We start from the raw sequence: 17,229 nt of genomic DNA on the forward strand, positions 1-17,229 counted from the left end.
TGGTCAGAGCCCTGGACATTAAGGTACATTTAATGTCTTTTTGTTGTCATCTTAATGTGTCCTGACTTTCTTCAAAGGTTATGAGAACTGCTTGTGAACATTTTAAACCTCGTAAAATTCCATTGTCGTGCCAACTGTATCCAATGGCAAAATTCATATTCAGTCTTCTATGTATACAAACATGTGAAAACCCCATTTCCAATGCTGGGACATTGTGTCAAATGTACAGTGGGTAGAGAAGAACTGTCCCCCTTGAAGATGTTTCACCTTTCATATTTTTTCCATTGAATCACGGTGGATTTAATGTCAAAGTGGAAAGAGATCACTCAAAAATAAGTGACTGCATAAACCTCCCCCCTTAAAGTAACTCAGCTAAATTTTCACTGGTGCAGCCAGTTGTCTCATACAATTATAGTATATATATATATATATATTTGACTGTAAGCAATACAATACACAAAACATTGATGTATTTGTTGATGGTCAATTGCTTTTTTAGCACTGAGGACACAGGTATGATGGTTTTTAATCATTTTAAGTTTTGACTCGTCAGTGTTTTGCACTTCACCTCAGTCCATTTTTAAAAAGCTCTGGCTCTGTGAATGTGTCAGATGGTGGTTTCTTTGAATGGTAGAGTTTTAACTTACATTTGTGGAAGCTGCAACACGAGGATTTCAGAGGTGGTCTTGAGCACATGCTGTAATTTCTACTAAAGATTTTCTAAAGAATTTCTCTGAATGGAATTTTAATAATAGTAATTGTGCAACCCTGCAATTTTATCCCGACCCGATGCACTGAGCCACCAGGCCCCCCAGTGATGAACCCATGCCTCCCCTGTCTCAAATGTTCTTTCAAAAACACATTTCTGTTTGAAATTGTGGTATATTGTTATTGTACGATTTACAATCAAAACTTTGTACATGTCTGCATACATGTCAGAACCTGTGCGGTGCTGAAAAGCTGTTCCGACAGCAAACCTACTTTCATCTATGAAGGAATGAAACCTTGTTGTTAAAAGCAGATTTTTATTTATCACACACATCTCTGCTACAAGCATTACCATGTATTTCATAACTCAATAGTATATGTACAAAGTGTAATGACTGCTATGAAACTACAATTTCGAAAGAGAGAAATTTATGTCATGAAAATTCCGAACACTAAAGACACTTACACAGCTGGAGGTTTAAAACAAAGCTTCAACATGTTTCAAACTGAACAGGGCATCCAACGAGAATCACAAGGCAAAAAAAAAAATCCAGATTTTCTTTAACCCCGTTTCTTGTTTGAAGAACGAGAAATAGAACATTTTGACAAATTTGGAAGACCACTCTCATCATGCTGCACGAGGAACAGCTGCTTTACTCATTCTCAAACTTGCTGTATGGGTGGTCCGCGTCACCAATCAGACCTGCACACAGAGAAGAGAAAGTGAAAACACAGAAGCTAATGGTGGGTCAGGAAACATTCTGTTCTCCTGCTCAGATGTCCTATATCATTGGATGTCAAATTCTCAAATGCTAGTCCAAGGATATAAAGTATGTTTTAATGACATTTATTGAAAAAAATCTTTCACAGCATACCCTTACATTTTTGAACAATGGTGTTGTTTATCCATATTCATCGCTCCCTACAATACATGTCCTCTGAATCAGTGGATCCCTGCTCAGTTTCTATCACTACCCAACTAGTGACCTACTCAATGCGGATTACTGGGATTAGGTGACTTCAGTCAATCAGAAGTTAAAGTTTTGTTTGCTTTGTCTTCCTCCACTCTCATCTAAGATGGTATCTTCTAGCTTCTGATTGACTGTATGCAGTGGGTAGTGCAGGGATTGAGAGATGATAAAAAAGCAGGGCAGCAGAGTTGGGATCCCTGCTCTAAATCATGTGACATGTCCCTGTACATTTTCTGGTTTTCTCTCCATCACATTCTGTTGAAAGTGGTATCTCAGGAACACCATAGGACGATTTCTTTAAATTTGGTAGAAAGTCCAACTGAACTCAAACAAACTGAGATATTGTTAGTCAAAAGGTCAAAGTCACTGTAATGTCGGGTCTTTTACATAATCGTCAACGCTGTTTGGCAAAAATATCTGGAGGAAATTTCATCATGTCTCGCACAAACCTCACAACCCAACGCTCACGAATAATCTAAGATGAGTCTGGACTGACATGTATGTAAAGTGGCACGTTGCTGCATGATACTGGATATTTATTTATTTCCCCCCAGTGGTACACTGGCAACTGGCAACTTCGTTATATGCACCTGTACAATCTAATGCAAACCAATGCAGCAGCTCTGCCGTGAATTCTACTTTTACAAGGGTTAGAATTTCAGAGTTTTTGAGTTCAGTTGTGTTTATTATTAAGGTCATAGTGGGTGGGGGAGGCGTACTGGAATGGCCAGGTCATTAAATTAGAATGATAGATTAAAATAAGAGTTTAGACTGTTTAAATGGAGACCACAATATTTTAGATGGAGAATGATCTTACAAGGATTCCACTACATCAGCTGAGTACTGACTCCTGTCAGTCATCCTATAGCTTTCGCCTGTTTTGACTGTAGCAGTTTGAGGCTCGACACTGTTGGACATCACAGGCCTATATGTTTTTTTTTTTCCTTTTAGATTATCCTGTGAGTTCAGTGTCGCCACAGCAGATCGTAGAACTGGTCGCATGTTGATTTGGCACAGTTTTATGCCGGATGCCCTTCTTGACGGAACCTTCCCCAATTACAACGGGTCTTGGTAGCGGCGCTGCTTGGCTGGGATAGGGATGGGCTGTTGGGGGTTCAGTGTCTGGCCCAGGGACACATGCAGCGGGGGGAGAACCTTTAGGTGGCCACTCTAACGTTAGAGCCAGTGCCGCCCCCCCCAGTACAGGCTTTTACAGAGTATGGTAGAGGTTATAATTCTTCTTATTTCAAATTCAAACCTTTGTTTGTTGTTTTCGTGGTCTATAAAGTGCAGCTCACAGTCAAGAGAGGACTTCCATTTAACACCAGCGTATGAGAAATCATGCTTAACTTGATTTAAACAGACAGGAGTTAGTCTAACCTATACGTGATCTGAATTGCCCGGCTTGGGGACCAGGCATATTCTGTTGAATAATGCATTGCTGGCACTGTGTATGGAAATGAAAGTCAATGACAGCGTCCTGGACAATCTGAAACCAATTCAACATGCATGCAAACATCCAGCAGTGTGTTAGACCTCCTGATCAACCGAAGTACAAGTGCTTCATACATAACAGGGAGAGATAGGGAATTCAGTCTGTCAGACTCATTAAAGAGGCTAAATGTAGACAGTGGTTCATACATACCATACTTCCTGCGGATCTCATCGTGTCGTGCCTTTCTCTCCACCTTCCTGTATAAAAAAAAAAAGAAAAAAAAAAGACCAGTTAGTAAAAACATTTGTTTTTCCACCTGCAGTTCAGTTCATTTGGTTGTGAACACAGAATAACAAAAGAGTAGTAGAGACAGATGATGACACAGGAGCCATCTTTTATTGCAGCAGGGAAGCTCGTCATTGAAGGAAAACAAGGTTTACTAAAATACAACAAGCTCAAACCTAGAGAACACAGAGCTGTGCAATCAACAGTCGCACGAAGAACGTATTTAATTCTAGGTTTTAATCATAGAGAAAATGACTGTCTAAAGGATATTGCATTTTTTTACAGCAATTTGCTCCTCATTATTCACTATAACCTGCAACTCAGCGATACTGCTTGTTTTCTATCTTGAGGGGCATCATGTTTTTTTATATCAACTCTGCCATCATCCCAAGTAACTGCCCAGCGGCTTTTTGATTTGCATCTTATGCAGCGACAGTCACAAAAACCTGCCCTTCTTGGTGCTGTTTGTTATGCTGACAAATAACAATGATTCACTGCTGAATTTAGTTACAAAAGAACAAGACTTTGACTGCAACACTAACCAGGAAAAGATTAAGCTACTGTTAAGCTACTTGATATACAGTCTCATAATGCAACATCAATACCATATTGATGGATTATCACTAAGAGCTATGAAATCCAATTATTTGTAGTGTCATTTGTACAAAACATTAATATGACGTACGAAGAATCAAAAATAAATCAAATTGGAAAAAGTAAGAAAATATTGGCTTTGAAGAATGGATAACCATGTATTAATTATGGATAATGGCTTGCTGTGAGTGATAAGTCATACTTTCACTCATTGTGTGTTACATGTTAGCTGGCAGTGAAACACAAATAGACCCTTTCGAAACTGTTTAGGAGGAGAAAGTTTTCAATCAGCTCCTCCAGGGGGGGTGGTTTTTATTTTCAGGTAAATAAATTGTTGTCTTTAATTGTCTCCCAGCTGACGTTTTAGAGAATGTCCTCCACTTTGCAAAAAACAATTGAAAACACACTATGGGAGCCTTTAATTCACTGTTAAGTAGCCCAGGAGGATAGTCCATTGCATGCAATGTGCTTTAATAAAGCATAACTGAAATTAAAACTAACGTGAACAAACAGCTTCACAATCTACACCATTCGATTTAATTGTTACATGTGGATCATTCTCATTAACACGAAAGTGGTTTGGCTTTGAAAACCTGACAATCAGCACACTATGTCAGGAATACGTGGTGTTAAAGACAGCTCGACAGCTAGCTTGTTTTACCTTCTCTCAACCACTGCATGGATAATTGGAAATATGGAACTTCCTATGATAAACTTCTGAAGCTTTTTATAATAGGCCTAAACAAGCCAAGCCATCAGCACAAAAACACATTCCGCAAATTTAAGCAGAATCACAATGCAAAAGTGCTTCATGATGGCCATTTATAAGCAGTGACCACTTACATGGCAAAGGACATGACCGGGGGGGGGGGGGGGGGGTTATTGCAGGGCCACAGAGAGACATACACAATAGACAACCATTCACTCACATTAGATTCACCATTTGACCTAACATGCATGTTTTTGGTCTGTGGGAGGAAGCAGGAGAACACGCAGGCACGGGGAGAGCGGGGCGCGTACCCGCAACCTCGTCAGGCAGGGTTAGCTGTGAGGCAGCGGGGCTGACCGCTCCACCACTGTGCTGCCCCCCTTGCTAGAAGTAGCTGTACCTGTTAATTTTATGATTTCTGCTGGCAAATTCTGTTGCGTAAACTGCAGAAAGTTATATGCTTCTGGATATTTCATCAATATTAATTTTGTCAATACTCCCCTATACCACAGACCTTCTGACCATGTCTTGACATATGATCCTACTTCTGTACATTGTTCTGTTTTGCATTATATATTAACTGACAGCGGTTCTGAATTCACCAGCTACATTTATCTTGTCTGTAAATATAAAATGACTGTTGCTCAGCTGTTGCTGATTCTTCCAAGATCTCATCCAGCTCAGACACACTACTGTCAGCTGGCTCTGCGGTCGCTAGGCTGCAGTGTCTAAAGGCACTAGTCTCTCCTGTGATGGGTCGAATCTATTCTGAAAGTCCTGTTCGCAACATGAAGTGCATCTATGTAGGTCACTGCACTCTCTGACTTCTGAGATTTGATCATGCTCACCACAGGAGCCCCTGACTAGATTTTGTGGCATGTGAGAGAAAAAGCACATAGAGGTTGGATAATTCAACTCGCAGGCTCTCTCTCAAACACACGCACGCACCGAGAGAACCAGGGCTCTGATGTTCCCTGCACTGCAAGCAATGATGATATACCAGCCACTGACTAGGTTTCTGCTCGGCTGCCCCGCTTAGCAACACATCACGCAGTCCGTCCTCTAGATGGACGTATCAGAAACACGTCCACTAAATAGAAAAATGAGGCAGAAACATTTATAGAGTGCAAGAACAGAAAGATTTCCTGGTGTACAGACTGCTACGACACACAGTTGTACGATTCAGTGATGACAGTGGACATTACTCTACCTACTGTAGGCCACTCTGTTTACATCTCCATAACTAAAGAGCAGCTGCACGGCCTTCACAATACATCTGGTGTTTGGGATGGAGTTAAGGAACACTGAGCTCTTCCTGTGGGAGGTGGACTTGTTGGGGCTAACACAAACACAAGCACACCAATCAGTTGCTAGAATTCCAAACATACAATGACTCTTTTATTGGGGACTCTGAAGTATTCTGTTGTGGCCAACGCCATATAGGTCCTGCTGAGATTAGGCAAATCCAAGCTTTTTGGCCCTTTGTGCCTTTTGACTTGATCAAATGATCGGACTAGTTTGCCTGTATTTTTTTCATTACACTTGTTTTGTATGTTTGCCAACACAGTGGATTTAAAATGAAACGTGACGTGCTTAAAGTATCGACTGTTTGATTTAATTAAAAGACATCGAATTAACCGTGTGTCCACTACAGTTATTTTTACTAAAGGACGCGTCTTCACTGATATAGAACTTGCTTTTTTGGTTCTAGTTTGAGTAGTACATGTATATAAATGCCATTTAACTTCCCTCTGACTTGCCTACATTAAAATATCTCTACTTCTAGCTGAAAAACACCTCCAGATGGCCTCACTTGCAGGAACCTTTAGTTCAGATCATGTTATCTTGTTGCTCATACTATGGAGTTTGTAATCACGGTCAACCTGCTTTTCCAGAGCTCCCACAGATGATATCATCTGAACTCCTAATGGTGAAAACACTCCTTCAGGTGATTTCATATGGAGGAGTTTTTCATGTAGAAGCAGAGAAATATTTTAATATAGGGAAGTCAGAGGGAAGTTGAAAAGGATCCATTCACATTTACACCATAAACTAAAGCCATAGAAAGCAAGTTGAAATCTGGTGAAGTTGTGAAATTTTAGGGGATCAAAAACAATTGGACAAACTAACGTAAAAATAAATTAAATTGTCATTTATTTAATCTTTAGGGCTTGCAACCTTTAATACTGCATAGGTTGCAAGACTTTGCAGTAGACATCACCAAAGCAACAATGATGCTCTGCCACAACTTTATTGCAACTCCTCAGTTCCTCAGATTTTATCTTAAGCCAGAGAAATGCAGCTGAACTGGATTCAGGTCAGGTGACTGACTTGGGCATTAAACTTGGGTTACTATTGCATTATATATCTGATTGTTGACCATGTGCATTGTGAAACACTCTCTAGTGAGTTTTCATTTAAATTAATATAAGCAGAAAATACAGCCTTGCAGTGGTGGAATGTATGTACATTGTTCATGTATGTGTACTTTAATTAAGTAGATTAAGTCATTGCTGCTTTTATTTCATTATGGTGCTTTGAAGAGCAAATTTCTTTCTTTTTACTCCTCTACATTTCTAATCAAAATAGCGTTACACATTACATTCACATTACTAAATACTTTTTATAATATACCTGTTTTTCTAGTTATTAAAAAGAACTAATAGTAAGACAGGAGCTGTTAATCTAAACCAGAGCAGTATGAAAAATTTATTAAAAAATCACTAAAGAAATTCAGCTCTCTCTTAAGCCTGGGCTGTACATCAACTTTCAATGTGTGATACTGTAGTGATCATACTAAACTATTTCTCCACAAATATAATTTTCCAAATTAGGCATTAAATTACTCATTGAATTTGTTGTTTTACAAGTGCAGAGTGTTGTTTGGCTGGATGTAGAAAATATACTGTCATGTGATGTTAAATAAATGATTTTTCATTTGCTCCAACCTGCTTTCTCTATAGCCTGAAGTAGAGTTCTTACCGCTCTTCAGCACGTTGTTTGATCTCTTCTCTCCTTCTGGCAAATCTCTCCTCATCTCTGTCAGGCCTTAAGACATATGAAGGCATGATAAGTATCAAATTCACTATTGTTCATAGAATGTGAGAACAACAATAATACATATCTTGATGCAACGATTTACATGCATATTTAAGTTAAAACATGTGTTTGAGAATGACACTTTTCAAAACAAAACTGGGACCTTGATTATAACTACTTTGTGCATGATTTGCATTTACGCCATGAATTATCTGTGCAGCTTGCAGCAAAGGGGAGGAATAAAAATTATGTTTAAAAGTACTGTAAATTATTGAAATATCAGAAAGTGAAATATTAAAATTTTGCATAGGCAAATGACAACTCAACAATAAAAAACATAGTGTGTGTTTGTGTTTCATTGCAGACATGCTCTTCAGCATATTTTGTTCCGTTGGATGACATAGATAAAGGAGACTTGTACACCCACAAGATTGTGATTGTGTGACAGGTTAGCCTGTAGTTGATTGACTGACATGACATTCTCAATTCACTCCAGCACAGTGAATAGACCCCCCCCCCCACACACACACACACACACACACACACTTTCCCACCATTACCACACACACATGCGCGAAGATGTAGCTCCAAGAAAAACTGAAGACAAAATGTGGCCTCAATTACAGACTGAGAACATCCAAGAACATAGATTCACTACAATGGCTCACACAATGAGTTCAGGCCTGTTATTATCATTTTCATATTTTTATGTTTTTTTACAAGCTTTGAGTTGCTTTATTGGTTTAGGATGCAACAGACATTTTTTTAACATTTAGTTTTTGGCCACATACAGTAGGTACCCAACACCATATACTGAGGAGGCATATAACCACTAAACCATTAAACAGGTATAAATACCTGAACAACCTTGAATAATTAATCACATTTACAAAGTTTGTTTATTACCTCTCACAGCCTTTAATTTAAAGCTTTGAAGGCTACATTAATAGAATCTGAGATCAAATGTTTGACTTACAGATGTCCCAATTCCAGTATGTTTCAAAAATGTTGTTCACTCAAAAATATATGTAACCTTTGCACTGAAACACAGTTTATCTAATCTTACCCTGAAGGACGTCTCTTGCAGCAGCAGCAGCAGCAGCATACAATAATGCTAGTGAGGATGACTCCACCCAGCACCGCCATGGCAATGATCAGGGCTTCAAAGTTCACTGAATCAAAGAAGAAGACAAGTAACATTTAAAATGGGTATAATGTCTGGATCTACTCCATAAGGTTATAAGTCAAATCCAAACTTTTGTAAAAAAAAAAAAAAAACGACAGCATAGATTGAACTTGTTTGGGTATGGTGCCACCTGCTGACCCCTCTGCAACACGGCATGTCTTTAGATAGTAATTTCGGATGAAACCAAAGTACAGTAAGGTTTCTGTTCCAGTGAAAAAAGAACTGACACATCACACAGATCATAATCTGATGTAGGTTTAATAGTGAAGCCATAAACTGCTCATTTATTAGTTCTGGTTGGCAAAACCTTAGAGTCACAGTATCATCACATTGCCCAACAAGTAATAAAACACTTGAACTTGAAGCAGTGATCAAGTTAAAGAGTGAAATAAAAAAGGAAAACTGGCTCCCTGGATTTGTAAAACATGTGACAACATAACCAAGGGTTATGATCAGTTTCTTGTAGTGAGCAACTTGAATGTGGTTTCTGCTGAACATTGTCATCATTATTTAAAACGCTGTAACGTGGCTTGTTTTTAACAAGGATTTTTTCCTTTCAGAACGCATACTACTTTACAATGTACTCATTTCTGTTGGTGAAATATCGAATTCCATAAAAACTATCAAGTGAATATTTCTGTCTTACTTGCTTCATGGTGATCTGTTTGACCCATATTCTCTAACTGCTAATATTCGCAGTACACCTCTCAAAACTGAGCCAACAACATAAGAACAAAGAGAGGTATTTATTAACTCTTTATCACAAAATCCCTAAAGATATATGGAATTATACCCACTACTGCAAGGAATGATTATTAAGCAGTTACTTATTTGTTTTCAAGGGGAAAAAGAAAATTCTTTCTGGATCCCTTTCAGGCGTGGCCACACCTCTTCACTGCAGGCTTCTAGGTTTATGACTTTGGTAAAGGGTTTAGCATGAAACCAGAATCTTTGGAAAGATCGGTGTTTAATCACTGGGATGGGATATTTCACCTTCAACTTATGTGAAATTATTAATAATTGTTGTGTAAAAGCTTTACATTTGAGTGTCAATTGAAGCTTCTCAACTTGACAAGATTTCTTTGATGGACTTTGGAATGGAATTTGATTGTTTTTTTTAAATTCACCTGACTCTGAATGCTCCACATGAACTGTTGGGGAGCGCTTGCTGGTGTTACATTCTTAATGTAAAACATAAGCATAAAAAGGCGCAAAACGTAAAATAAAATAAAAATATTGGTCCACCTACAACAAGAGAAGAAATACCCAATTTCTGGAACATTGTATATAATTTACACACATCAAGGAGCTGCCATTAGTATGCAAGAGACTCCCGGACACTTTATGAAAGGTGGGATGTCTGCAAAAATAAAAACAAATAAACAAATTTCACACAAAGGCCCCCGCTAAAACGAAGCTGTGAAGCAGCAGAACTATCGCCTCTGCCACCATGCTGCTCATACGCACACAATTCCATTCTAAAAAAGTTCCAGGAGGTACTGCCCATATTAGAAATTCTAGTGACATTGTCGTTACATCACTCCAACCGATCAACGCTTAGACAGGTCTAAGGTTGTCTTACAGGACGGGAAAACAGGCGCTGACTCCACTAGACTATTTTCGGCATGCATCCAATAAACGAAACGGTTTTGTTAAAATATTTTTTCATTCTTATGACGCAATGTGTCTGTATTATTTTCAGTACTGCTTTTGATTTGGTTTCAAAATGACCTCACTTGAAGAATTTAGCACTGTAAAGCCCCTTAGCTGGCCACCTTGTAATCTGACTGGCTGCTAAGGAATTACTCCCCGTGCACTGAGGATCTTACTTACAGTGCTTACACAGAAAATGTTTTGGAGGTCCACAGTAGATGGTTCCCTTTTACAATATAAAACTTTATGCGCAGCTACTTTACCACATAGCCAAAATTGTTCCTCTCACTTCACATTGCGTCAGTGACACACAGACTGACTCCTCTCACACACACAAGGCATCTTTTCAAATAGCTCCAAACAGCTAAAACACTCACACCGTTTATGTAGAAGAGCAGCTCAGCATTGCACACATCCCACAGCTATTTGCCTCCAACAAGTAAATTAAAAATTGCTAGTATTTTATAAAGGTGGAGACTTTTATGACTTCCACCTGTAAAGTTCAGGGACATGTGTCACACACAATCTTGTGTTTGCATAGTTTTTTATTTTAGTTGTTACTGCCCTCCTCTTATGACTCTATGTCCTTTTTAAAACTTTTGTTACTGTTTTTGTATGTGATCTTTGCTTTTCCATGTTGAAATGACGACAGTCTTCAAGACTACTGAACCATTACACCAGCTTCCTCCCAAAACACTCTCGGTATATATCTTTGAAACTCAAAACCATGACTACTGAAACAAGTTACCAGTTAACCATGTTGTCCAATGATGTCCTGTAGTACTTTTCTCTTTGATGAATGTGGAACGACTCAATGTTTTGTAAAATGACAAAGGAAAAAAGCAGATCTGATTAGGCTAAGGCTAATCAACTCACACCAGCACACTCCCCATCGAGCCTGGGACAGCTGGCACACTGCTGGTGGAGGCAGCAACCAAGACACTGGATAATCTGTGCAGTTGTTGCTGGTGAAGCACCACAGACACTGTGCAGAAAAAACATAAAAATCAACTCAATGCATGTCATGGGTATATGTACAATTATCTAATAGTTATACAGTTTTCAAACTTCACCAGTTTATCAGTTGAAGTGAAGTCAAACTAATATGCTTTCAGGAAGGTCAAATGTGACAAACTGCTGTTTACTATACTTTTATATGATAGTCGATCATATTATTGGGGGGGGCAAATAATAAAATTCCTTTCTAATTTGACTATGTAATTAGAGTTAATTCATCCATTTACTTAATCAAATCCATTTACACTCACACAGATGAACAAATTACAATCACCAAATAATCTAACATGCATATCTTTAGACTATGGGAAGGAACCACAGTAACCAGAGAAATCCTACACAAGCGTGTGTAGACTCCACACTTAATAGACCTTTTAGCTGTTATTTAGGGGAATTCTGTAAGAAAACTCTGACCTCAAAAACTCCTCTAGATGATGTTATTGAGAGGAGTTTTTCAAGCAGAACCAGATAGATATTTTAACATATAGAAATAAAGGCAGAAGATTAATACCTTCCCTACACATCTATCACATTTACTTCCAAAAACGTAAAACGCAGGGAGCAAGTTAAAATGTGTGCATTTGATGGGGAATTTGGTAGCAGCTGGCAAACAAGTTGTAGAAAATGTTTTGAATTATTCCTTGACGTTTGTATTTATTATCCCTGGTCATTAAGAGGTTCGAACCCTGAACGTGAGCCCATAAAACCACCATTTATGACAGGTGCTCGAGCAAAGGTCCGGGGTTTTCCTAAGAACAAAACCTGCCCATCTTACCTTTGCATGTGGAACACAGGTGTCACAGTTTTTGTAGGCAGAGCAGGCTGAAAAGGGAGAGAAACAGAAACTTTATGTTAACTATGATGGAAATCGCTATAACGCCACGACTGTAACCACGTTCAACCGTAACTTACTGTGAAAACCACAACGTTCCTATTACACATATGCAAGGTTACTGCCTTTACATTGGCAATGACGTATTTTACTACCAAAAAAAAAAAAAAAAAAACGCACAGAAAAAGAAGAACATTTGAACAACTGCCAAAAACGTTTGGAAGTCACCGCTTTTCAAACTAAAAGTCCACTTACAAATAGGTGGCGACGGAGTTGTTTGACATTTCCCCGGGCTAACGAGGCTAACCAACAACACGACGGCAGCGAAACACACCGAAGTGGTCAGTGTCGGGCTCTTGGTTCTAAGAGAGAACATCCTTAAAATCACAGAACAACAGCCGCTGAATGTCAATGCGTCTAAATAGAAAGTATCTGCTCGTCGACAGCATACGCTGAAGTGTCTCGCACTTAACGACGTCAAACAACAACAGTTTTTTTTTTCTGTTTTGACTTGAGCTACCGCTCTCACTTCCGGGGTTTCTGGGGTTTGCGCGTTTTACAAAATCTCGACAACCCGTGAGGGCGGAGTTTATTCTTCCAGCCAAAGATCCTAATGACCGCCCCTTTAGCTTAACCAGAGACACATGGTAAAAAGTAATTTCCCCCTCCGAATTCATGTCCATATAAAGCTGTCCTAGCTGTCCTATCAGGACACTTTGTATCTTAGATTTTTGTTCTCCCCTTTAAAAAAAACAAAAGAAACAAACAAACCAAAATTGATTTTAGAAAATCTTTGGAATTTCAGTAAAATGTAAGTGGCCTAGACCTCAGACTGCAATTATTCCTACAGCTGCCATATATTTAAAGACAGAAGTAATGAAGGACTCCATGCAAAGACTGCATGGGACATCTTAGAACCTGTAACTCATTACTTCCATATTATCGGTTAGATAAGATAATAAGATTAAGATTAATTATCAAAATTTTAAGACACAAAAGAAATGATTTTACAAATAAGCGAGAAATCTACTGTTTGTCTGGTAAATAAATCTCAGCATTTAGTCAGACAAATAAATAATGTAATAGTTTAGTGTTGAACTTACTTTTTTTCCATCGTTGTACTTTTATTTATTTGATAGATTTCCAAATGGTGCACCAATGTTTTTTCTTTCTCAAAACGTAGAGACAGATTTGATTTTGAAAGTGATCCAAGCTGATAATTAAAGAAGTAATGACCATAATCTTTTAGAGCAAAAAAATGTGGTCCATTCAAAGTATAATCAGTCTTTGTGCCCTGAGTTTGCTATTCATCCCTGTCACAAGGCGGCTAGAACAAGAAGATTTTGTCATTGTTTACCACTTTTTTATCTGCTTTGGTGACATGCTGCACCACTTTACAGAATTTCAATAAACTCAAAAGCTCTCTACACCTTGTGGGACCAGAAGATGTCAGTGTAATGCCATACAAACTTTGCATCTCCCTTTAGCAAGAAGCAAGGCTCCAAATGCATCTGTCATTTTGTTGATTTGGTGTTTGACAAGATTTACAATTCTATGTTATTTGTAGCCTAAATGATGAGTGATTGTGATTTACATTTACTGAGTCTAAGCAACACGGGTGGTGATGAAATATGAGCCTGATTAAAAATCACTTTGGGCATGATATTAGTTAAGCTGAGTCTGATTCTCACAGTGCTCCATTTGAACTGCATTAGGTGACAGAAGATGATGTCAAACGTAGAACATGCTCTGCTTCTCTCTCTTCACTACTCTACTCAAAAATAAACAATAATTTTCAACTAAAAAAAAAATGCATTTGAATGAAAATCAATCCAAGCACAAAAACCTATGTTGACAATGTTAAAATGTATTTTAAGAAATAAAGACTGAATATCAAATACAAAAGTGAGCACCATTTATTGTGGTTTTTGACAGTTGTGTTTTTCTAAAATTTTTTGTTAATTTATCAATTTTTTTAAATCTAATTTATCTAATTGTAGTTCACACGTGGCAAAATAAAATTGTTGGACATATAGACATAGTGTACCCATAGAAAGGCACATACCTGTTAGTACGATGCCCCACAATTCACATTGCATCCCATTTTGTATTGAGTCATAGATTAGAACAAGGGTTCTAATCTAATCTAGGCTTTAGAAAAATATTTTCTAAAGCACTAAAAGGTCCCATTAGCACAGTGGGCTCAGTAACTGTGAAATGGAACAGCTTTGTATCCACCAGGTCTCCTCATAGATCAACATCCAGCTAAACGAAGTAACCAGACAGGTTGTACACAGGGCTGTAGAAATAACTCGCCCTTGATGTAATAAATATGGTGAGGGCATAATGTAATAACTGTTTGACCATAATTATTACAGAAATAAATGAAGAAATTATTACCTTTAGCATGTTATCAGATCATGGGTTTTGTGGCAATTTATTTCTACACATATTATAATGATATGTGACAGCAAAGATAAATGGAATGCTTGCAACACTATTTCCATCTTAACCGCCATTTTGTGCTGTGCAGTGCCGGTCCAAGCCCGGTAGTAATTGGGGAGGGCTGCTTCAGGATTGGCATCCAGTATAAAAACTGTGCCATATCAACATCCGGACAATGATCCGCTGTGGCGACACTGAACTTACGGGATAAGGACAAAAAAAAAAAAAAAAAAACTCTGCACACAGATGCAGATTTCTCCTAATGTGCCTTTTTAGAGTTTTTGTAATTAAATACTCTTCCAGAAGCCTGAAATATCTAGTTCTGTCCAAAAACACAAACCTATTATACAGAGTCAAATGCGTTAGTTGCCCTATTAGTTTTTAGCCATTCTTGGTGCTTTCAGAAACATGGTTTAGGTCATTATGCTGTTGGAGGACCAATGACTAATGTGACTGAAACAGAGCTTTCTGGCATTGGCCCTAATTCACCAACAGTACATGTGCACAAATCTGTGCTTGAACCATGCATATGGACAATCTACACACAAATCCAGGATTTATCAATATTGTCTTTTCTGGATTTGTTTACATCCTTCAAACAAAACCAGAAGTGCCTTTGACCACGAGTGTGCACAAACCCAGCTTAGAAAATAAAAGAACACAACATTTAACTGAATGCATAGCATGTTATGGCAGCATTAATGAAAGAACATTTTATTATGAAATAAATTACATCTGGGTAAAAGTTTAATTTTAATAATTTTAAACAAACCACTTGTGGATGTTTGTTTAATAACGGCAGCAAATTTCTCATCCAAGGCTTCCAGATCAGGTGGTCCTGATCTGTTGTTTTCTTCTTTTTCTTTTTTTGTTTTGATGGTTAATGAAAATGGATTAAGGACTGGTGTTTTCTGTACTCTGAGAAGTTCCAACAACAGTTCTCCTTAAATGACACAGCCTCTGTTTGGACAGGCCTCAGGCTAAACCTGAAACAAAAACCAGAAAGCTCCCTTCTCCAAAAATGGTCTTCAGTTGAGCCAATGACCTGTTTAACTAACATTAAGATATGTATTTAGTCTCTGACCCTAATTTACCTCTGATGTTTTTGTGCCTATTGCTAAACAAACAACTGGGTTTGCACATTTAAACTAACACTTTTGACTGTTTAGAGCATGAATGTGAAATTGCCCACCATTGTGGTGAAACCACACTAGTACACATTTTGTGAATTTCAGCTCTTCATTCAGTGCTGTCCTCCCAGCTGTACTACAGGACAAGCTCCTCCAGCTGAGTGGGCCTGACACCCCCCTGCAGGTTGATCAGAGACTTCCTCACTGACAGGATGCAGCATGTACCGTTGGGCAGACATGACTCTGATCCCCTAAACCATCACCATTATCTCCCCACGAGGCTGCTCTGCTTCCTGTACACTATCAGCTGCCACTTGAAAAATACTTTTTTTCAAAGAGACCTCTGTGACTAAAATATGAAAAGCAAAAGGAAGGTTCATTCTTACAAGTTGGCTATTTTATGGAAACAATTTCAGTGGTTGGACCTGGTTTACATTTAATGTAGAAATGTATTCCCTGTGGGTTAAGGTGAGATTCACATTGTGCATATTTCTCTTCAAGCAAAGCAACATGCTTAGTATTGAGCAGACTCCTCTGAGCAGTGATCATGTGCCAGGAAACAATTGTTATGCTGATACACTTGTCTAATGATTCCCAATGGGGGGGGTACCACCCCCTAGGGGGAGTTCAGGGAACGTCTGGTGACCTGGTAGGAGTAAGGGGCACTTGGATGCAAATGATGTTCGCTAATGAAACAGGGGTGTGGATTCCCATGGCTCATGCTCAAGAAAGTTATGGAGTTGAAGTTAAGAAAAGATTCTGCAAAAACAACGTGAATTGTCTTGGCTATGGCTTTGTGACCTCGCTCACAAATATGCAGCTCCCAATGTCTCTACTTCGTGAACACATTTTCCCAAATGAGTCCCCGAAGCCCTCCTGACTTATGAAGCTCAGGTATTTTCATGCACTAAAGGAGAAGCACTTCAAGAGAAGTACCATCAGCCGTCTCTTTGTTCACACCAACCGGCTTCCTAAAAAATGTCCCTGTTAATAGCTAAGTGGTTACCGTTTATAGTGGGTGAGACTCTGGCGCTCCAAGCAATAATAGAGGCCATCTCTACAATCATGGCACAGGACCCATCAGCGGTAGTGAAGGCAGTTCCCCTCAGCAATGACACTGTGGCACGAAGACTAAAAAGACATTGGATTCTGAAGAGCAGCTTTGTGCCACACTTTATGACCATCTTTCCAGCTTTCAGTTGGATGAGACAACCACAGCGGATGA

The 17,229-nt window shown here is 38.7% G+C and overlaps 1 protein-coding gene across 1 annotated transcript; it reads right to left on the reverse strand.

Annotated features, from left to right (window-relative positions):
• Nucleotides 1-1,005: 1,005 nt before the first annotated feature.
• On the reverse strand, nucleotides 1,006-12,978 carry LOC137130262 (pituitary tumor-transforming gene 1 protein-interacting protein). Its single transcript, XM_067510139.1, has 7 exons — nucleotides 12,685-12,978; nucleotides 12,373-12,419; nucleotides 11,457-11,565; nucleotides 8,808-8,913; nucleotides 7,685-7,750; nucleotides 3,325-3,371; nucleotides 1,006-1,411 (listed from the first exon to the last, which is right to left on the reverse strand). The coding sequence occupies exons 1-7, from the start codon at nucleotides 12,803-12,805 to the stop codon at nucleotides 1,362-1,364; spliced, it is 546 nt and encodes a 181-aa protein (XP_067366240.1). The 5' UTR covers nucleotides 12,806-12,978; the 3' UTR covers nucleotides 1,006-1,361.
• Between the last annotated feature and the right edge of the window lie 4,251 nt (nucleotides 12,979-17,229).

This window comes from Channa argus, chromosome 7 (genome assembly GCF_033026475.1).
Source record: "Channa argus isolate prfri chromosome 7, Channa argus male v1.0, whole genome shotgun sequence".
Lineage (NCBI taxonomy): Eukaryota > Metazoa > Chordata > Actinopteri > Anabantiformes > Channidae > Channa > Channa argus.